The sequence below is a fragment of the Panthera pardus genome, unplaced genomic scaffold (assembly GCF_024362965.1).
Source record: "Panthera pardus isolate Hobbes unplaced genomic scaffold, ASM2436296v1 HiC_scaffold_25, whole genome shotgun sequence".
In the NCBI taxonomy this organism is placed as follows: Eukaryota; Metazoa; Chordata; class Mammalia; order Carnivora; family Felidae; genus Panthera; species Panthera pardus.
This window is the reverse complement of record NW_026526821.1, coordinates 57941711-57965073: the sequence shown is the minus strand read 5'-3', so window position 1 is coordinate 57965073 and position 23363 is coordinate 57941711. Positions and strand designations below refer to the sequence as shown.

Below are 23363 nucleotides of genomic sequence, written 5' to 3'. Positions count from 1 at the left end.
AGTAAAAGACAGTAATAATGCTTATTATTACTATTTTGAGGAAAAGTCAGCGTAGTCCCCTGAATATTTGCTGGGGGTAGCTGGTTGGGTATTTGTAAATGGGCACCTTTGGAAAAGTGGAGGGTATGATGGGTGAGTGTGCAAGGGAGGGATTTCGTGTTTACTTCAATGTCTTCTGACATCTCTACAGAAATAGCGCAAAGACAACAATAATTTCCAAAAGCCCTCCTCCCTGCATTGTGATCTGTCATCTTAGGAATTTCCTTGGAAGGAGAGAACTCCACTGCATACCTGTGGTTGGGAGGATTCATCCACACTGAAGGGGTCAATCTATAGAGCAGGGCCAACTCACTGGGGTATGTACATGAAATAGGTTAATTATTTCTGACAACTGCCCCTAATAATTGGATCTCCCTTACACTGGTGGCAAGGATCTTATGGTCTTGTCCAGATTCCATACCTTTCCTGCCACTTTTGGGTTTTTAACAACTCCCTTGATTTTCACTTAATTGCTTTGATTAGCTTGGACTAAAGAGCTCTGATCTATCCTCCTTAATTTGAGGTTCTTTCTACTTAACCATTTTGATTCCTGTCCAACACATCAGTGTTTGTTTTAAACTAAGATATAACACATACCAATCTTAAAGTGTACACTAAGATGAATTTTTACATTTGTATACAACCCAACCAGCCAGATCAAGTTATGGACTGCTTACTATTATTAAGTTTAGAATGAGTGAGCATACCACTGTAGTGTCACATGATATAAAATGAAAAAAAGTTGCACAATCCCATCACAGTTTAGAATTAGAAAAGTCAAGATAACAGATTTGCTATAATACTACTATCTTTGCATGCTTTTTCTAGAGCTATCTATGTAGGAACACCATGCAAAAGCTATTTTTAATGCTGAACATGTTATAACATGCAAATTAAAACATAAAATATTAAAGCCTGTGTTAACCACACTTTTACTCATCTTCTCCATCAGAGTCAGTTTCAGGGTTCAACATGTTATTCTCTATTCTCTCCTGGGTGCCCACCATAGTTATTTTAGATTCACAGAGGCACCTAAACCCACATAATAACCAAGTCCCTGCAAATCTACAGCTAGAACTTACTTTTTTAAAAAATATTTTATTTTTAAGTAATCTCTACACCTAATGTGGGGCTTGAACTCACAACCCCAAGATCAAGAGTGGCATACTCTATCAACTGAGCCAACCAGGTGCCTCTACAACTTAACTTCTTTTACAAATTGTCTCATGCTTTCAGTTCCTGCCCAAGTTTAATACTGTGTAAGAGAAGTGAGTATTTGGTAAAGTTAAAAACGTGTGCGTGTGTGTGTGTAACATTAAATACATCTGAAATATATTGGGAAACCTGGGACTACTCTCTTTTAGTAGGTTTTGTTTTTCTTCATTTTTAGTGAATTTAAGTGTGCATCATACATGATGATCCTTGGCTTTCCAGTTTCGACATTCCAAAATGGTGTACAGATTCACACTTGGGGTTGAGCCTGTTTGCCCTTGTTCAAACCAACAAACTGGGCATTGTTTTTGCACCATCATTCAGAGCTTTAAATAGTTGTCAAGAATGTGTAACCAGACATGTAATTACCCAAAGTGCCCTTTTTCAGACCCCATGTTAACTAAGTGCATTCCCCTCATTTCTCACATTTACCAGGCTTGTTAGTGTCTCAAGATTGCTAGCCCAAAAGCTCAGAACTATCTGTGTCTAGGGCAGCATCTATTGGCTGGAATCCAGCAAATGTAGAAGAATAAAGATAATTACTTGTAGAGCAAGTTCAAGGGTTCCTTAATATAATACCAAGTTACTTCCACTTGTCATGACAGAATCTTTTACATAAAGGATTTTCTCTTGGAGAGAGGCAGCCTGATGTAGGAGAGTAGGACAAATTAGACATGGTCTAGGCTTCTCTGCATAAAGTGGTGTGACCCTGAATAAGTCAGTACCCTCACCTAAATATGACCATCATTCTCTGAAAAATGCCAATAGTCATAAAGCTGTATCATTCCAAGGATGTTACAAAAATCAGAGGAAATACTGAGCAGGAAAACCCTTTGTTAACTAGTAAATGTCCTGCAATCTTTACAACTGCTTTATTTATTGAGAAGCAGTAGTTTCATGCTTTCTAGGGACCACTGAACTCATAGCCTTGAACAGGCAGTGTACATCTCTGTTCCAGCCCTTCTCTGTAGAGTGAGGGTCCTCCTTGGACCCCACTGGGAGATATCAGATGGCTACCCATAAGGTATGTCTTGAAAAGTGATGGATGATCTACATTTCCCCACAATACCTCCTGTACTAGAGCCTGTATCAGAACTTGAAATACCCACTTTGAAACCTTCCCATCTCATAATTTGGCAGAGCCTTTTTAGAGAGTGACAAAATATACCAAGAACTTTAAAAATGTTCATAGTCTTTGATTTTGCAATTCCACTCCCAGGGATTTATCTTGAGGAAATCCTAGCATGTGTGCTATTTAAAATAGTAACTGATTAGAAATAACCAAAGTACCCAACACCACATGATTGGTTAAATAAATTATATTACAGTCAATGCAGCCATTAAAAATTAGATTGTAACAGAATATTTAATGATGTTGAGATGTTCCTAATATATGAAGTGAAAAGGAGGTCACCTAACTGTACAATTCTGATTATATTAAACACACACTCCCACACACATGCACACGCACACGTGTTTGCTTAGAAAAACAAAGTAAATATATTAAGTGTTAATGATTATTGGTAAGGATTATTGGTTAATTTTGTATTTTAGTATTTTATTTTATATTTCCCCGTATTTTCTTCAATGAATACATATTATATTTATAATCAGAGAAGGTAATTTTTTTAAGTTTCTTTTGCATTAGAGAATTAAGTCTTCCAAAACTTGGTAAAAATGTGTAAGTTACCTAAAACTTACTGGTCAAAAGCATAAGTTGTCCATGTGAATCTAGTTTTTAATCCTGGATTTGCTACGTTCTAAATGTGCAATCAGGGCCAAATCACTTAATGTTTCTACATCTTGGTTTTCCTTCTACGACATGGGGATAGCAAAAGTGTCTGCTACTCAGGGTCATTGAGGATTAAATAATGTAGATAAAGTCCTGGCACACGGTGAACACCCGATAAAGTAGGGCTATTACTACTACCAGTAGCAGTGCTGGGAGAGCTACTACATTCCTCTGCACACTACCCCTGTGACATCATCACAGGTAGTGTATCAGTCTGATTTGTAGCTGCCTTCTTGCAGAGTAGAGAAGGGGAGTTGGGAGCAGAAAATGTTGAGGATTCAGGGGCCTCAGAGCTGTGCACTCAGTGGGGAGAAGCGATATTCTTTTGTATCCAGATAAAATCCTTGAGAGCAAAAACTGCCCCACTTTAACTTTCCTGACTTACAATGTTCAGAGTAGCCCAATACCAGCTGCTGGAGGAACAACATATTCTAATTTCCTGACTTGTACATAGTAAAGTTTCATTGTATTGACAGAGTCTTGCATTTAATTTCCTTAGCTTTTTAGACACAAAGCATTCCTAACAAGAAATTGAAAATAAAAGGGAATAACTACACAATGGAATACACATGCTGATTTGAATATGTCACTGAATCTCATAAATACTCGTTAAAATAAATGCATGGATGTAACAAGGGAAATAAATAGTTTTGCGTCCAAAAGCAATATGATCATATTTAGAAAATATAAAGAAAGTCATCCTCATTTTATCCATGCCACACTATATTCCCTTATTTATATTATTACATCAAGAAATTCTGTCAAACTTAGCAAAAGACAGAGTTCTTCAAAAAATTAAATAAACATGCTTAAATTTCAATTTAAAACAAGAAGCTATTTCTAGCAACGCAGTGGGAAAAAGTCACAAAGAATAGTTCAAAGCCAGTAAGACACTATTTTAAAACATTTAGCTAATTTACAAATATCCCAGCCAAATTGGAGATTACTCAGTGCTGAAAAGTATTGCTTCTGGCTTTACAACAAGCAAATTAATTTCTATTTGGACCACTTCTTCTTTAGTTTTCTTCTGCCTTTTCCCCCAGTCATCTGTTATATAATTGTAAAATGGTCTAAGAAATGTTTTTATGATCTAACTTAAAGGTAATTCTTTATGGTGATTTACAAACTGAAGTCATTCATTATAAAGTCAGTCTATTTGAAAAATGAAAGTAACTTGTAGCTAATGGTTAGAAGAAAGTTTTGTGTGATTTTTTAAAATTTTGATGGATTTAATACAGTGCTACAAACTCAGTATATGCCTAATAAATACATGTTAGATAAGGAGAGGGATGGCAAGAGGGACGGTGAGGAAGTCACAGCAAAAACTATCAAAACCACTGCTTTTCTAAACCATCCATGTGCTAAACTGGAAACCACTACATGAGGGTAAGAAAGAATAATAGTCTTCAACTTCTCTAAGAAACATCGAAATCATTAAATTACTGTTATAGGTTGAATTATGTTCTCCCCAAAAAAGATATGTTGAATTCCTAAACTCCAGTACCTCAGATTGTGTCCTTATTTGGAAGCAGGATGGTTGAAGATATAATTAGTTAAGATATTGTCATCCTGGAATAGGGTGGACCCTTAATTCAATATGACTGGAGTCCTTTTGAGAAGTTGGCCATGTGAAGACACAGACAAGGAGAACGCCACATGATTGGACCTATGCAGCTGTGAGCCAACGAACACCAAAAATTGCCAGCAAACTACCAGGAGTGCAGGGAAGGACTGACTCTCCTACAGGTTTCAGAGGTAATGTTGCCTACCAATACCTTGATTTCAGACTTCCGGCCTTCAGATTGTGAGACAATACATTTCTGTTGTTTTAAGCCATCCAGTTTGTGATATTTTGTTAGGGAAGCCCTGGAAACTAATACGATTACTTTATTTCATTTTCTTTTAAAATTTAAGTTTGTATTTTTTTTTTAAGTTTATTTATGTATCTTGAAGAGAGACCAAGAGAGTGCAAGTGGGGGAGGGGCAGAGAGAGAGGGAAAAGTCTCTAGCAGGATACACACTGTCAGCACAGAGCCTGACCATGGGGCTCGAACCATGCAGCTGTGAGATTGTCACCTGAACAAAAACTAAGAGTTGGATACTCAACTGACTGAGCCACCCAGGTGCCCCTAAGTTTGTATTTTTTAATTCATAAAATAGATATGCTGCTAAAGGGAATTTGTAGAATCACTTCTTGAAAGGAAAAAAAAAATGTCACAGTTTTGTCAGCCAAAAAGTACTAAAATTTGATGTATTTCCTCCCAATTTTTCCTTGGAATAGTTTTTAGCTTTTGTGCAGCTATGATTATAATCTCATACAAACTCATAGTGATATTTTCAATTAGCATTACAACATACATTTCTCTATTATTACAGACTTTTCATAAACATTCTTTAAATTTGTCAATATTTAAGCAGTGTTGCCCAGATTATTGTTTGTAACTCTATTTTATAATTCTCCTGTTTTAACTTTCTCAATCATTCTTTTGGATCGACTCTGAGAAATTAAAAATGATCATCTCATCAACCTCTCCATAATGTGCTGTGTGAAAAACAGGAGGTAAGTTATTTAGTAAAAAACAGGCTGTCAAATAGACCCTAATAGATCACAGTCACACTTATAGACAGGAATCCTCAGATCTCTGTAGAAGATGTAGTAGGAGAGTGAAACGTTTGATAATAATGAACCAGTTCGTGAATATTTGGTCTCACTCACCAGTCTGGGTGCTTTAACCACCATGACAATGCAGCTTCTAGTAGTATTGAATACAGACCCTAGGTTTCCTGATTCCCACTCCTGCATCATTTCTACTCAGGTCATGGCCATCATTTAAAAATGCCTAATGTGCTGCTTAGTTTTGAACTCAGCATAAACCTATCTAACAGATATCTGTGTCATATTATCATAGAAATCTTGGTTCTAAGTATACCTTTGCTTGAGATTTGTAAACTTTTCTTAGCCATGGAAATCTTGTCTTCATAAACTGTTACTCATATTCCCAATTTATAAAGCATAGAAAAGCAGAACCTGTGTGATGGCAGGGAAGCAGCAATAATCTCAGCAGCCCTATTACTAACTCCCTTGACCTCCCTTGGAATAGAGGCAGCCCCTGAACTGCCTCCAAGGAACCCTAAGGTTCAGAGGAACACTTTTTGTAAAAGAGAACACATAGTCTAGTTCTTTATCCACTTTGTGTTTAAAATGGCTATGCAGAAAGGGATTTTCTTTCTTTTTTAAAACAATTTTTTTAATGTCTATTTTTTTTGATAGAGAGATAGAGATTGAGAGAGAGACAGGGTGTAAGTGGGGGAGGGGCAGAGAGAGAGGGAGACACAGAATCTGAAGCAGGCTCCAGGCTCTGAGCTGTCAGCACTGAGCCTGATGCAGGGCTTGAACTCATGAATCACGAGATCATGACCTGAGCCGAAGTCCTTGGACACTTAACTGAATGCGACACACACGCACTCCAGAAAGGGATTTTCTTAAGGTTGGAAGTGTGTAAAGAATTAAGTTATGAAAAACAGCTTTTCAATTTTTCCTAGGCCACTGGTTCTCTCTTCTGAATGACTGTCTTGTTCCCAGTTCCTGGAAATTTCAAAATGGGCGGTGACATTTCTAACTTGGCTTATGTTGTAGCCTTTTCCAAAGTATTCCCTCTTTAATTCTTCTTGCCATCTACTGGTGCCCCATTTTCTCTTCATTTTGTCCTCTCTACATAATTGAAGGGCAAAGTTGTGATTCTAAAGATCATTTTTGCGTAGCACTTCTCCACAAACACTATTATAAATCTGAAGCCAGCTAATGATAAGTTCTAATGCAATAAAAGATGCAATTCTGTGAGAATAAGTGGTTTTTCCTTTTTGTGACTCTGAGTTGCATTTCCAGGAGTGATAAAGACTTTATGCTGATCCAAACAAACTTTCTCATCCAGCTCTTCCTCTCCCCAACACCAGGGGCCCCACTCCCAACTAACCTCAAGGAGCTGTCTTTAGCCAACAATTAGGTGATCCAGGTGATCCATGTCAGTCATCGCTGGCTTCTCGATCTGGTCCTGATGATTAGTTGGCCACTAAATATAGAACACAGACATAGATGAGAAGATGAAAATGACAATTATATTTGTTCAAAAGAATAAGAAAGGCCTCAAATTTTGTAATTCATAAATATGGCATTTACAGTTCATAGTTTGTCATCGGTAGGTCACCACTTAATCTTTTTTATAGAGCATACTTTGTAGAGTATGGAATATTTTGAGAGTAGAATCACTATAATCAACTGAGAACTGCAAATCAATAGGACTGGCCAACTTGCACTAATGGAGCCTTGTGATTCATTAATTTTTAAAGGGATAAACTTGATTATGATTGAACTCCTCTTCAATGGAGGTTCTGATGCATACTGGCCAGGATCTGATCTATTTCAGTGGTGACATATTAAATAACTGAGCATGAGAGAGGCCCATTGGTCTAGTCATTTCCTGAGATTTCACTGTAGAGGACACAAACATATGATCAAATATAAATAAAAAAACTGTTATTTCTTCAGCTAGCAGGACTACCTTGGTCTACCCTTGGCAGAGCCTCTGATTCCATTCACCAAAACCTCTATCAAAAACAGACATACTTGACAACTATTTAATGTCCCCAACCAGCTTCTCCCAACCACTTCCTATGGCTCACATCTTGATTTCTAAGGCTAGGGCTATCTCTGACTTCATTCTTGAGACCCCTTGAGGATTTTTTACGTAAAGGACTTTTCACAGTGGAAGTTGATTGAAGCAATCCTTATATGCTTATTTGCAAAATACAAATTTACAAAAAGGCTAAGTTAAGGGACAGTAACCCCCTTCATACAACATTTCAAATAGGTTTTCTAGAACTAGCAAGTTCCTCTGTGTTTAAAACACTGTTCTGTTTTTTAAATATACGTTTACAGAAAACTTTTCCTGAACTCATAAAGTAAGAGGAATCTACATTTTCTTTTTCTAGCTAGCTAGGTCCATCTAGCCCAGCTGCCCAGAGTAAAACCTGCTCCTTAACATACTCCTCACTGGCTCATCTCCATGTTTCACTTTTCCTTCTCCTTCACTTGGAGTTACTGTGATCATCTCTCAAATAAACTACCTGCACCAAATCTCTGTCTCAGGATCTCCTTTTGGGAGGTCTGAATTAAGAGAACTTCCTCATGACAGAAGTGACAACATCAACAGCCCTGGTAGCTAGGGTAGGATGTCTGTTTTGCCTGTGATCTGCTTCTTCTTTTGTTGCCCTTTGATCTGCTTCTGCATCCTACGCCTTCCATCCTGTTGTGCACTAGAGTAGTTTCTTCCTTTTAATTCAACTGATACACCAGTCAAAAAAGATTCTGACTCTACCAATGCTCAAAGTTGGCTTTTAAAGGGCTGAGCTTTGCTGCCAAAGCTACAGCATTCCACATGTTCCATTAACTTCCATTGCTCATATCAACCCCCTTCCACTCTGGTTAAAAGGTATGAGCAGTTGTAGGACTGAGGCCAGGGTGATGATACAAATGTGAGTTTTTAAGGTCCGGAGAGGATCTTTCAATCATTTCCATCCAAGTCCTTAATCTCACATGTTAGAAAACTGAGAGACAGAGAGGGTAAGCATTTACTTAACACTTTGTCTATCAGAGAAGAGGAACTTAGATCTCTGACTCCTAACCTATGCTTTTCCCTTTCTGGGATTTTCCTGAACACATTCCACCACTGCTTCCTTTGTTTGACTCAATTCCCCCTGCTCACTACCACTTCCATCATTTATTTCCAGTTGACCTAAGCCCTCACTGACCCTGAGCCCTTAAGTTATAATCATGTAGTCCAGTTTCACAGATCTTCTGCCCTTCTTGCCCTCATATGGAGGTTGAAAATTTCTACCAATATTTTTGCAACAAAGAAAAAACTATGAAATAAGTAAAGTGATATACAGGGAGTTGTCACTGACGACCTCTTGCATAATTGAGTTCCCCTTGGGACTTGTGTGACTGGGTAACTGTTGTGTGGCCCATTGTACGCTGGGAAGATACACATTTGTATCTCATGGCCTGCTGAATACATGAGCATCTAACCTGCCTGTGGAGCTCTTGAAAGCCAAGGCTAGGCTGTTTCTTCTTGACTTGACTGATAATCTGGCTTCTGTTTTTAACCTCCACATCACCCATGCTTTAGCTTTTCTGGTCCCACCTAACCTGTCTAGCTTTACCTCTCAGGGTCTTCTGAATCGAGTCTTCTGGCCCAGTGTGGCCAGGTTCCTAATTTTTCCAACTTCACATTCCTTGTCTAAGTAAGCTATCTTTTCTTCCAGCCTAAAATGCCAAGTTAGCATTTATTTTCCAGATTATTATTTTGATTATCTTTTTGGGTCGGTTTATTTTGTGGTCTCAAATAGATTCTTAGGAACAAGGGCCATGACTTAAGTCTACTTCTTGGTACCATACAGCATATGGCTTATTATGGACTGAATGCTTGTGTCCCCCTTGTGTTGAAACTCTAAGCCCCAATGAGGCTATATTTGTATATGGGGCCTCTAAGGAAATAATTAAGGTTAAATTCATAAGGTCATAAAGGTGGGGCCCTGATAGAATAGGGGTGGGTGTCCTTATGAGATACCAGATAGCTTTTTTTTTTTTTCCCCCCTGTGAAAACCCACATGAGGACAATACTGAGAAGGTGGCCATTGCAAGCCAGGGAGAGAGCTCTCACCAGAACCCAAATCAGCTGGAACATTGCTCTTGGATTTCTAGCCTCCAGAACTTCGATATAATAAATCTCTGTTATTTAAGCCACCCAGTCTATGGTATTTTGTTATGGCAGCCAGAGCTAACATAGGACTGTTGATTGAGAAAATGGCCCTCACCCTCAGATCTCAAGCAGAGTTACAAGCTGGGTAGGTGTCGATATTTCTGTGTGAAAAGTTAACTAACTTCCCACAGAGTCCAAAACAAAACCTTCCTTTGTCACCACCAGTCAACAACTGTATCCTTTCCTGTGTTCCTGACAACATCGTCCCAAGTGCGAACAAAGCTCTAAGCCACAAGTAAATCTTTTATCTTCTTGTCTACACTAACTCTGGCATCCTATCAGATGCCAAGTCTTAAGAGAGTCTACTGGCCCAAGACCTTGTATCTCCTTTCTCCAGGCCTTATTACTCTGTCTGTCCTGTGCTTTTGAGATGGCCTCTTAATGGTTCTTCTGATCTCTAGTCTTCATCTTATTGACAGAAGAGGAAACAAAGGCTCAGAATTTAAGTAACATGTTTAAGGCTGCACAACTGATAACAAACTAAGTTCAAACCTAGTTTAGTTTTGCCTCAAATCTAGCCTACTTTCCACTAGACCTGTTTAATGTTCTTCGTATACAGCCAGAATTCATAATGTTCTGCCTTTAACTATAGCTATTCATGAGACTCTTATACACATTATCAAATTGTAAGCTCTTCCTTATATCTCAGGCAATGGCTAAGCCAGCGCCTTGCACTGGGTAAGGTACTTCAAGAAAAGGTACTGAACTGAAAATGGAATGTAACCATCACAATGGTGACATGGGAAATAACAGTTTAGGAGAGAGAGATTCAGGGAAAGCTTGTAGGAGAAGGAAGAGTTGGTTCCTGAGCTGTGCTTGAGGTGATGATGGAGAATCTGGCTAGGCAGAGAAGAAGTGGGTGATCAGAGGTGGGCCTCAAAATCATGAGTGAACCTGTGGAGGGAGGCTGGCTTGGGGTGGGGGGGCTGCGTTTCTGCAGTGGGTTCAGCTGTGCTCACCAAGGAAGTCACTTAACTTCTTTACATGTTGGTTTTCTAATGTGTAATGTGGGAAAAATAAAAGTACCATTTGGGGTTAATGTGAAGAATAATGAGATAATGTACGGTAAATGCTTAGCACACTGTCTGAACCTAATATGTGTTACCTGATACTAATACTACTACTAAATATTAGTGGTAGTAATATGGTCTGAAGCATGTCATACACACCAATCTAGCTCTTTGAGTAAATAATTTACACTCACAGATAATGCCATTGCAGTGAATAGATTAGAAAACAAAATCATTGAAACACACTACTTAAATTCAAGGCACACTTTGGTTACTATGACTTTCCTAATCAGTGGGTTCCAGGAGTCCCTGGGTCCAGAGTCCAGAAGGGATTCTCATAGTTGAAAATCTTCAAGTCGTTGAGAGGCAGGAGAGTGCTAAACATATTCTGGGTAAAAGGTTAACTTGGCTGAATCAGAGTCTTAGCCTTTCCGAGTAGGCTGACCCAGTGAGAACCCCTATTCTATTTCCAGGCTGCGCTTTTAAGGAATTTAGCCACATTCCTTATCTTTCAGTACTTCGGTTTCCTCATCCTTAAAATGTGGATAACAATACATAAGGGCTATAAGACAGGTTAAATTGGGTCCTGTGCATAAAGCATACATAATGGTACACAATGATGACAGTGATGTTTGTGAAGCCTGATTGTGAAGGGCCTTGGATTTTCATCCTGTAAGCCTTTTGTTCTCAAAATGTGATCCCTGTAACAGCAATGCTAGCATCATCTGACAACTTGTTAGAAGTATATATTCTCAGGCCGATCCCAGACCTGCTGAAGGTGGGGTCAGCAATCAGTGCTTTTACAATCCCTCCTGGTGATTCCGACGCACTTCGGTTTCGAACCTGCTGTGAGGTAATAGGGAGCCATTGAAAGTTTTTGTACAATGGAATGTGATGAAAATGATCCTAGTGCGCAGACAATATATCCTCGTATAAGAGGCTCAAATTGCCTAACTACGGAAAAGCTTCCAAAGTTACTGTTAGAAGCCTGTTTATTGATCCTTAAGCATCTTAGGCACAAACTGGGGTTAGCACTTAGGGCCCCAAGCACAGTGCTCACCTAATGAAGGAGGTAAGGAAGTCAGCGCACCGCAATTAAGAGAAGCTGCTTTGGATACTATTTCCACTGAAAGGCTTGGGACCGGGCGGCCAAGTGATGCTCAACGAATTCCGCCCCTACAAGCGTGTCACAAACGTAGCCTGCAAGAAAGGAAAAGAAAACCTTGTAGGGAAACCGGAAATGAGGGTCTTAGGGGTATAGAATCTGGTGGTGGGGGAAGGGGATAGGATACGCGGGGGTAAGGAAAAAGGGCGGCCCCTCGTTGGCCGGGCGACACCCCCTTCCCGTCCGTTTAGAGCCCGGGCGCGGCCGGCGGGCGGGGCGGGACGGGACGCACCCCCTGCCGGAGACAAGGCTCCGTCAGCCTCTGTGCGTTTGCGGCCAGGTCGATCCTGTTCCGTTTTGTTAGCGCGAGGTGGGGCGTCTCCTCACCCTCGGCACCTCACCGGGGACATCCCGGTCCGTCTCGTCCCTACTCTGGCCCTTTCTACGAGCGCCGCGCCGGCCGGTAGCCGCATCCCGACCGCTGTCCGCGCTGCCCGCCGGCCGGCCATTGTTCGGGCCCCACCCCTGCTGAATATTCACGCCGAGCGGGCGGCTCGCCCCGCGCCCTCCCCAGCGGGGCTCGGGCTGGGAGTGCGTTTCCGCTCGTTTTTCCTGCCGGAGAAGGAGAGGGGGAGCTGTTTTCTCTCTCCTCAGAATATATTTTCGGTGTCCCGTTTCTCCTCCTCCCTCGCCGCCGCCGCCCCCTCCCTCCCCGCCTCCCTCCCCGCCTCCGCCCCCGCCTCCCGGGTTATCTTTGTCTCGCTGCCTCGCGCTCACTCGCTCAACTCTCGGCGGCGCCGCGGCCCCACGCTCCGGGCCCGTCCTCTAGGCGCGCGGCGCGGGGCGCGGGCGCCGGGGCCTGAGGCGGCGGGCGACGCCCGGGGGCCTGACGGCCGCCCCGCGCCATGGTGTGAGCGCCGCCGCCGCCGCCCCGCGCACGCTCCGTCCGCCCTCCGCGCGCGCGGCCCGGGCCGGCCGAGAGCCGTGACCAGCCCGCCGCCGCCGCCCCCGGCCTCGCGAGGCGGAGTCCGGGCCGCCTGCTCCCTAGCGAGGAGGCGCCGTCGGCGGCCTGGCCTGTGACGGAAATAAATAGAGAAACAGATATATTTATTGGTACTATTTTGTTTGGTGGCAAAAAGGGAAAATGGCGAACGACTCCCCTGCAAAAAGTCTGGTGGACATCGACCTCTCTTCCCTGCGGGTGAGTGGCCGCGACGGGCCCCGCCGCGGGCGCGCTGGGAGCGGGGAGCTGGGGCCGCGCCCTACCCCGCCGGGCGCTCGGGCGCCGCCGCGGGCAGAGCCGCGGGCGCGGCGGCCCCTTTGTCTGCCTGCGTCGGCATGTGCGGGGCGGCGGGGCGCGACCCTCCGCCGGCGCCCCCACCCCGCCGCCCTGCGCGGCCCCGGCGCGACCCTCGAGCTCTGGGAGACCGCGCTGGGCCAAGCCCACCTGGTTTGCAAGCGCCCTTTCTCTCCGACTGCCCCGCTTTATTTATTCATTGTTGTGCTGCTTTTAAATTCTAACCCCTCCCCTCCTCTTCTCCAGGATCCTGCTGGGATTTTTGAGCTGGTGGAAGTGGTTGGAAATGGCACCTATGGACAAGTCTATAAGGTCGGTGTGGGGCGCCGTCTTTGTTTCCCGTGGCACGTTGAAACTTCTTGTTGGGGGACGAGGAAAAGGATGATAAACACGCCGCTGACTGGAGGCCACGCCACTTGGCCAAAGTTGGGAAAGGGGTTTCGCCTTGCAGTCCTTCTGTTTTTAAACAAGAGTTTATATTCAGGCTGGCCTTAAAAGACCTCACTCATTTCCTGGCTTTGAGATAAGGAAATAAGCTACACTCTTAGGCATGCACTTTTCTTCAATAAAATGGGAAAACATTTTTTTTTTTTGTTTGTTTGTTCTATACGGCAACCTTAATTCTTTGGTTTTCTCCAATTCTGGCCCTCTGAGTTTGTGTGTATTAATGAGAATTCAGTATAGGGAGGCCTGGCCTATGATTATCCTGAACCACTGCCTTGGCCTTCTTGAAAATTGTCATCGTGTTGCCTCGTTTTAATGTTTGCCAAGTGCTGAAGGTGAGGAGTTTGGTGTTACCTGCGACTTTTGAAAAACTCTATCACACATCCTGTTGATAGATACATACGTATTTTGGGGAAGCAGGGAGGGGCGTGTGTTTGTGCACTAGGAGCAGGAAAGAATTACAGCGTGAGGATTATAAAATCTGAATTCCAGGAATAACCTGTTTGACAGGTGTGTAATTGAAACAGAGATGAGGGAGAGTGAGGAGTCAAGAGGATGCCCAGATTGCACACCCACCCCAGGCCTGTCTCTCCCTCTCTCTCTCTCTCTTTTTTTTTTTTAACACCCGCCCCCCCCCCCCCCCCCCCCCAACGGTAAATGAAACTAACAAATCTGGAGACGATGAGTCTTCTCTGAGTAGCTGACACCTGATGTGACTAACAGTGCTGTTCATTTTATTCAGGGCACATTCTGGAGCGTCTGAAAGAGCTGTAGGTAATGGAGGCACAGATCTTGAAAATTTGAAACAGAATGTTAAATTTCCCGGGTCCTGATTTATTTCTTCTTATGAAACGTTTTCTATACGTAATTTACACTGGGGTGCTTTCTAGCTGTTAGAGTGAGTACAAGGTTGGGATAGAAAAAAAAAAATCTTATGAAGCAGGGCTTTGTGGTTCACCCTGAAGAATTGTCATTGTTTCATTAAAAATGGAGGGAGGGGGTTGGAAGCTGACTGTAGACGTTTTCTTAGGCCAAATTAAGTGTGGATCCTATTGTCTCTTTTATGCTTTCTGAATAGGATTTATCTGTTGAACGCCTCTCCCCAGCCCCAACTTCCCCTGGCCTGGCTATGTACTGGGCTCTGTACCGGCCTGCGGTCTGAACTTGAGTCTGTATTCTTAGGTGTTCTCAAGTGAATTAGCATGTGTTTTGTTGGTTAACTGTTGGGGCCGGGGCCAGGTTTTTGAATTTGAAAGGAAGCCCTGTTAACTCAGCCTGCTGGGCTCAACTGAATTTGGAAGACTTTGGAAAATTTTGGAAAAGATTGTGTTGCAACTCACTGAGTGGCCTGGTAACTGGCTCTAAGACGTTCTCCCCAGCCCCAGTGTTTGTTTAAGCCCCAGTCGGTTTTTTTCTAACCCAGTTTTTCTGGCCAAATCTAAGTGGTGAGTGTACTCTTCCAAGTGAGTTAGCCAAAGCTTGGTTTTGACCTGGTTACACAGTAGTTGGATTGTTTGTATCTTCCTCAGTCAGCATGGATGTGAAGGGCAGTGAAGTAAACTAGAAGCCAACAATCCGTTTTTAAACCAGAAGAAAGAAAGAATGAAACCTGAATGTGTATTAAGTGGCTTTCAGAGGTGGGCGTTCCTTATTGGTAGTAGTTTGGGCAGGTTCTTGTTTAAGTTTTTTTCCCTCTTCATTTCCTTTGGATCTATCCTCTCCTTCCCCCAAGCTTTTGAAATAGATTTGCTGAGCAGTGCAGTTGGGAAGCATTTGGGATACTGGCAGTGACACAGCTCTCTGACTACAAAGTCTGTACAGTTGAGAAGAAATTCTCAAATTATGCAAACCTAACAAATTAAGAAGTCTGTGCAAAAGTGGCACACACACAAAATAGTGCCTGAGATTTTGCTCACCAGCAGTTCTATTTTATTCTGGAAAAATTAAAAAATACACACGGAGAGAGAGTGGATCACCTAATTTTATAGTTACTAGCAGGTGACTAATCTAGTTCCATCTGTGGTCTTTCTCTCTCCATAGTATTTTAAGGTAAAGCCTACTTACCATTTCACTAAATGCTTCAGTATGTATCATTTTGTTTTTCAGATAATCAGATAATAATTCAGATAATGCTATTCTCAAACCTAAAAAGTTAATTCCTTAGTATCAAATACTCAGCGTTAAGGTTTTCCTGATTTTTCTTATATGTTTCCTTACTATCACAGCACTTATGAACTGATACTGGGAAGTTCAGTCTTGATAGATGATAGAAATAAGGGAGGCAGTTAATATCTCCATTTTCTTCTCCCTTTCAATGTCTAATTTCTAGAACAGTTATGCAGAGGAGTTTATTTAGGATTTGTTGGCGTGATTTGTATATGATGGTTTTGGGGTTGGATTATTGACACTTAAGCACTTGTTTATTGTTGCTAAACATCCACTGGTGTGAATCACATTTGAATTGGGAAAATATTTGTGATAATTTGTTGTTTATAAAGAGGCTTTTTTTTTCCCCTTCACATAACTTCAGGTAAAATATCTTTAAGTTGAACCCTGTAGCTAATTTGTTTAATTGTTATATTTTCTATTTTTTCTGTGAACTTTTTATTTTTTTAGTGACTGTGGTTGCTTATTTTGAGAAGATTGTATTTATGTGAGGTGAATGAGTAAAAAGAGGGAGTTTTCTGGGTTTTGATATGTTTTATGAAAGTGCCTTTTTTTTGGGTAGTACCCCCAAATTTGGTGACAATTGATAAATAGTTTGAGTATAGTTCAAGGATATATAACTATCTTAAAAGATTTGAAACACAGAATATATTCTATTTAGAGAAATTTAGTTTTTGCATTAGGTTTCTGAGGGATCACCATGAAGGCTATTCATAAATTAAAACCTAAGAAAAACATTGTGAATTTCAGCTTACGGGGTTTCATTCAGAATAACATTTATTTATAAAAGAAGTGTTTATAAGATGATCTTGTGCATGTTGAGTAAATCTAGTGAATTTTAGTTATTTTCATCAAAGAGGGACAGTGTGAAAAATCAAAACCAGAACAAATGCTTGTTTTTGTGTTATATTGGGTTTTATTATTTTTAATATTTATTTGACCATTTTTGTTTTTCCCTTGGGGTTACTGTTACCTTGTTATTTTGTATTTGGTGAGCATACAGTGACTAGTATTCCAAATGTCTTGACTAGGAGGAGAATCCTGCTTTTGGAAAGGTACTATAGGTAGTGAGAGGGGAGGTTAGGGAGTTTAGAATCCAGCAGGTGCAGTGTCTGGGGTCGGGGCTTGCTCACAGAAAGGATGGCAGCCTTTCTGGAGATTTGAACATCTTGACCCTGTCTGCACCTGTTCTTGGAGGAAAGGTAGGCTGTAGACCTTGAGTACTGTGGGTCCAAAGACGGTAAGCAGAAGCAACACAGAGTTTGCCACCTGTTAGGGCGTGGTGCTAATGCTGTCCCCCTCATATACTGAAGAAAAGGGGAATGGGGGTGTGTGACAGAAGGGCTGAGGGTGACTTTGAGGTTTAGGGAGTAGTGGCATCTTGGGGGAAGAGATTATATGCTTGCCAGTTAAGGAGGGATGTTATTCTTTGAGCATTGAGGGGTCATTGAAAATTTTGTTGGGATTGGGGAACCCTTGGGAGTAAGTAGGAAACCTGATCAGATGATGTTTGGGAAAGGAGCAGGTAAGATGGTTGTCCTCAGACAGTGGTCCAGAAGACGGGAGGTAAAGGCCAAAACGGTAGTAGCAGTGGTGGTAGAGGGGAAGGGTTTGGGGCTGAATTCTTGGGCATTCTTCCTCGCTGAGGTCAACCTGCTAAATTCAGTCATTATCTGCAGGCTTTGGTCGTGTCCCTTCAAATGGGGACACTGTTTGCCCACTGGATTAGGAGGAGCCTTGGGATCTGTGAAAGTGCTAAAATTACTTTCAATTGCTCAGCAGTAGAGTGCTGTAGAAATCGTGTGGCTTTTAAAAATCATTAGTCTAACATTTTGGAGCAAACAAAGTTGTGGGAGAGGGTTCTCTAAATGTTATCCCTTACGTGTAGCATCTCTTGTTCTTAACTGGAGGTAAAGGCATCCAGTGGGGCAAAATGAATTTTGAGGAACTAAATGTTTCCATTGTAAGAAGGTTTCAACTGCCGCCAAGTGGCATGTACAGACTTGTTCTGAGACTTAGAGCTATGAATGCTGGAAGAATTCTGGACTTGGGTAAGGTGGGAGGAAGCCAACCCTGTTGAACATGTATTGGTGTGTAGCTCTCCTAAAAATATCAACCCCAGATTTCCAAAAACTTTTTAATTAAACAAAATCATAAAAATAAAAAGACTTATAGAAAATCCAACCACCACATAAAATCCTACTCATGGTAGTCTTAAAATTTCTTATTGCTTGAAACTTTCTAATAAATGTTCATTTGCATAGCTGTAATCTTGTATTTTTGCCTTTTTCTCTTAACCAATTTTGGTTATGTATATATTTCTACGTATTGAGATAATCCAAAAATATTATCTGGGGGCACTTTTGGTGCAGTGTGTGTGTTTGTTGGTTTTGCAGACTGATACTAGCAGGGCAAAGACTTTGAAGTAATACATCCTACTTTTGAAATAATGCATCTCTGAACAGGTGTGCTAAGCCAAGGAATAAGCATCTAAGGAGTTTCATTCCCAGGGAACTAAAAATATTTAAACTAGAGATGGATGCTTTGACACATGAATTTTATACATAGTCTTTTATTTTGTTTCTTTGCTGGATTAGTAAATACTTGGTCATCTGGTTGTGAACAGCTGCTTAAGCCAAGAGATTGCCTCCTCTTAGGGCATCAGATACTTTCCACTTCTTGCGTTGTATTAAATTTATGATGCCTGTGCTTCCTATCATTAGTATCAGTGCTTTCATTTTTCTGTATTCCATTCATTTTTTAAAAATTGGTAGACAGCAAAAGAATATTTAAATAACTGTACAAGTGTTCTGCTTTCAGACCCAGCTTGTCCAGACACTGAATCAGAACTGTTGACCAGAGGGCAGCACTAATGTGTATAATAATGTAATAATCTGGAAGGCTCACTCCCCATCTTCTATATGGGTCTGTCATGAACATTATACAAAAATGTAGACCATAGGACAGTTGACTGTATTCGAGTCAAGGGCTTATTCCAAGTAAGTTCTCAATATCAAACAGTAGTTATTTACAGTTTGTGATAATTTTAAGGGTTGAAACAATTGTTGGTTACCATCTTACCTTTTAAAAACAGTGCTTTAAAAACTTTCACAGATAGATAGTGATTGCATATCATTTTACTAACTGCTTGCAAGTAGATTGCTTTGGAATATTTACTACAAACAGACTTTTCATGAATTCAAGTTGGTCTTTTATAATACTAGTCTGCATTACCAGTGTTAAAGTATTAAAATATATTATCTAATTTGGGATCAATTACTTTATGATCAGGGACTAGAGATTTCCAAGTACTTATTTAGCTTTTGGAAGATTTGGTTGGTATTTTGCTCTTACAACATGATAACAGCACAGTTGAATCAGGATATTTTGAACACATGGAGGGATGGCTAGGAGGAGAATGGAGAAAGCCAGGTGATGTATTCCCAGTGACCAGTGTGGCAGCCATATGTTCTCAGGTTTAATAGTGTTACATGACTGTTCAATGGACAAAATACAATATTCTGTTAGGCTGGTTGAGTAATAAAAGTTCGCTGTTATTATTCAGAAGAGAAGTAATGTGATGGGAGGCAGTTTTTTCTATAAGAATTTCACAAGTGAGAGTAAGTTTTAGGAATTTCCAAGGGTTTAAAATTGGGATATTAGAAATCCTGATATCTGTGTAGCATTATGAGGAACTTAAGAACTAAGTTGAGGAGATGAGATACAAAATGTTGAACCATACAGGGCTGGTTTCATGCCACTCCCATTTCTTGCTGTGCTCTTATCCCAGCTGGGCCCTGGGCACTGTTGTGCGTGTTGGGTATACATATAGTGGTGAAGGAAACAGGCAGTTTGTTTATCCTCAAGAAATTCAGGAAGGACAGGGGAATGGACACAAAATGCCAAGTATGTAACATCCACTGTAAATCCTGTAATGTGTCTGTCTCCCTAGGTCCTCCGGCCAGCATACTTGCATTCAGACACAGCACATGCACTGGTGCATGGAACTGGCTCAAACTTGGAGTGCGCTTTTTCAGCCTCAGAAAGGCTTCTTTGTACTGTAAGATACAGTACAAACAAATGACTAGAAAAGTGAAATGAAAAAGTAGATATACAAAATACCAGCCTAAGTGTTATTATTAGAATCAAAAGATACAATGTCAAATTGCAATAAGAGTTTTTACAGTTATTCTGTTTCTGAAATTATCAAGCTTTGTACCCTAGTCAGTAGACCACACTTTGAGGAGCACTGAACTGGCAGGATTGATTCTGCACCGAGACGGAGACGGGAGTGGGGGGGGGGGGGGGGGCTCTTCATGAGCTCTTGGGTTGATTTGTTGCATCAGCAAGCTGGAGAATTGGGGCCATTGTCCAGGCCTAGCAGGTGTTCTCCCACCCTTGAGAAGTAGGGAACCCAGGGCACATGCTGCCCACAGCTTTGTGCATAATTTGCCTTTGAGCCCTGGGGCATCATTCTAACTATCTCAAATAGGGCCCAATGCTGACAAATTATCCTGTTACGTTAAAATAATTGAAAAAAACCACACTTGTACTTTATGACTTAAAAACTTTATTTTCATTTTATGATAAGTAGGGCCTTACAAAACCTATCAAAAGTTATGAATGCACATGGTTGCAACCAAGTGATCTAAAGTTCTCATATCAGATCATGGAGTATTCCTGTTCCCAAGAGGCATGCATCTATTTTCAGCCGTTAGTTGCTACTGCTGAAGTTTACTGCTGTATTTCTAAATGATACGCTTATGTGGCTATTTCTTGATTTATCAGTTTTATGCATTTCTTGACTTCTTGTAATAGTAGTTACAGTTGTTGAACTACAGTTTTGAACTTCAATAGTAGTTGAAGATTAGCTCTTAAAACTCATCCCCTCCCTTAAATGAGTGTGTATATCATAATTTTGGGTTAAAGTGATAATTGTTTATGTTATTATGACTATGTAAATACCATTTATCTCTGAGCCACCATCTAATAGGATTACATATCCTTTTTTAACATCCCTTCCCCCTTGCATTGGCATACGTTTTCTTTTGCTTAGTTTTCTATGTACCTGTGGTTACTTTCCCCTGCAAATGCCCTAAAAGATCAGATGCGCAGCAGAGTTACGCCTTTATCAACAATTTTTCCAAATGCTTGAATACCTCAGATAATTTATTGTTCCAGATAACCTGTTGATTCCCCCTCCCAGGGAGGTACCTCACAGCTGGCCAGGCATGGTTGCCCCTTAGACCTGGTACATAACTGTTCTCTTGTATCATTTCTGTTTCCTGGATACAATAGTCTTCGTCTTGGGTTTGCTATCTAATTTTCCTGAACCACATCCTCCAGTAGCTTTATAAGAAAATGTGCATGGCATATAAAAGTTTTAAGTTCTTGCTTGGATGGCTGAAAATGTATTTATTTTTCTTTAACATTGGATTAAAAAAAATTTTTTTTTAATGTTTATTTTAGAGAGAGACAGAGAGAGAGAGAGAGAGAGAGAGAGCGCAGGCGCTCACTGAAGCATGTGCACGGTAGCCGGGAAGGGGCACAGAGGCAGACAAGGGAATCTGAAGTAGGCTCCACCCTAACAGTGCAAAGCCCAACATGGGGCTAGAACTCACAAACTGTGAAATCATGACCTGAGCCAAAGTCTGCCACTCAACCAACTCAGCCACCAAGGCACTCCTTTTACATTGGATTTTTATGTTATCTGGTAGAAAATATTCTGGGCTGAATACCCAGTTTTCCCTTGGAATTTTGAAGACATTTCTTTTTTTGTTTGAGTGTGACCTGTTTTAAATTTCTTCTGAGAAGCTTTGAGGATACTCTATTTATTCCTGGAGTTCTTAGGTTTTATGAGTGTCTTTCATTGTCATTCACTGATCTGCATACTTAGTTAATTCTTTTTCTTTTTATCTGGAGATGTCCATTTTTTTCCTGGGAAATACTTTTGTTCTCACCTCCAAGGAACGTCTCTGCTTTCTCTTTCTGGAAGTTCTTTTTTTTTTTTTTTTTTCCTGTGTTTAAGTACCAGAGCAGTGCCAGACACAGCCCAGGTGCTTTCTTTATTTTTTAAAGCTTATTTATTTTGAGACAATGAGAGAGAGAAAATGTGTGCACATGTGAGGAAGAGAGGGAGAGAGAGGGAGACACCCAAGCAGGCTCTGTCAGTGTGGAGCCTGATGCAGGGCTCTAAACCAAAAACCGTGAGATCATGACCTGAGCTAAAATCAAGCCATCCAGGTGCCCCTCTTTCTGGAAGTTCTATTAGTCATCTCTTCAATTTATTTTATCTTTTACTTTTTTTTTTTTTGTCTTTTTGCTGTTATTCTGTGTTTGACTTTACATTTCAGTATATCTATTGAATTTTTAGCTTTATTGTATTTTTAATTTATATGAGCAGCTCTCTTTCATATTTTTTGTTTTTGACTGCATCTATTCTCTTGTGGATATATCTCCTCTATCTGAGGATACTGAGTATAGGATTTTTTTGCTAGGTTGATTTTGTTGTTTTCTTGTCCTTCTGCATTTATTTTCCTGGTTTTTTTTTTTTTCCAGATTTTATTTTTTCCATTTGTTTATTTTGGTCTCTGTTTAATGCTAAAGATTTTTCTTAAATGCCCAGGTATTTCGTAACTCTGCTCATATTTAAGAGTAAGGCACTAGAAGTGAAATTGGAGGCTCAGTGTGTATGGGCAGGAGGCTGTTTGGTGATATTTCAATGTAAGCAGGATCAGTATGTTCTCATGGATGGGGAACCCCACTTCTCAATACCTGTAGATCTTTTCCTTGGAGTCACTTTTTCTCTAAGAACCCTCAGAGGCCTTTCTTGCCTATGGGCTATCTGTCTATTTATTGGAGTTCTGGGGTTCAGGGTGGAGGAATAAGGCTGGAGCTCTGCAGTCTACTATCTTAACTTTTCAACCCTGTGTTGCAGTACTTTGTCTCATGTCCTCTCATCTGGAGCATTCTCCTTCAGTTTCTTCAGAGTTTAATCTTTGGTTTCTTATGGGTATGGTGTGATGTGAAATAGCCACCAGACTGTGAGACAGAGGAAGAGGTTCTGGGGCGTTCAGTGACTAAATACTAGCGCTCTTGCTTTTAGCCATATATTTTGTCGTGTCAGTTGCTTCCAGATAATGATCTTCTTAGGGTTCTGTGGGGCTTATTACCTCACTTGGTGTCCTTCTCAGCAGGTACTTAAGTTGTAATGTTTTCCTCTTTAGTAAATGAACTGCTGCCCCCTCTTTTTTTGCTGTCAAAACCTGATAGAAATGATTTCTGCTGTCATCCCTTCCCCTTTATCTCTTAATTCTTCTGTTTACCTTAAGATCATTTTCATGGAATTAACGTGCATGACTCATGTGATCAGTCCACCAGACTGGAAGTTAACTAGAAGTTGTATCTGATTTTAAACTTATCTTTGATTTTAAACTTATGATTTTACTCAGGCGTTTGCTTCTTTTCGTCCAGAGCAATA

General features: G+C 40.9%; 2 protein-coding genes across 54 annotated transcripts in view; one reads left to right on the top strand and one right to left on the bottom strand.

Annotated features, from left to right (window-relative positions):
• The window catches only part of RFX8 (regulatory factor X8), a 258335-nt gene extending 245468 nt beyond the window's left edge, over positions 1-12867 (bottom strand). For 2 of the 4 annotated variants that reach the window (XM_053890564.1, XM_053890563.1), the window contains exons 1-3: positions 12754-12867; positions 11932-12071; positions 7018-7113 (exon numbers count right to left, since the gene is read on the bottom strand). The gene's annotated coding sequence lies outside the window, so the exon portion shown is untranslated. Of the gene's footprint in view, positions 1-7017; positions 7114-11931; positions 12072-12268; positions 12479-12753 lie in introns of those variants that run through there. The other 2 variants (XM_053890565.1, XM_053890566.1) reach the window with 2 other exon arrangements.
• A 137-nt stretch (positions 12868-13004) lies between these two features.
• The window catches only part of MAP4K4 (mitogen-activated protein kinase kinase kinase kinase 4), a 189965-nt gene continuing 179606 nt past the window's right edge, over positions 13005-23363 (top strand). For all 50 annotated transcript variants that reach the window (XM_053890525.1, XM_053890560.1, XM_053890551.1 and 47 more), the window contains exons 1-2: positions 13005-13177; positions 13520-13585. In XM_053890525.1, the coding sequence (XP_053746500.1) occupies positions 13121-13177; positions 13520-13585 (123 nt within the window). In that variant the 5' untranslated portion in view covers positions 13005-13120. The remainder of the gene's footprint in view (positions 13178-13519; positions 13586-23363) is intronic.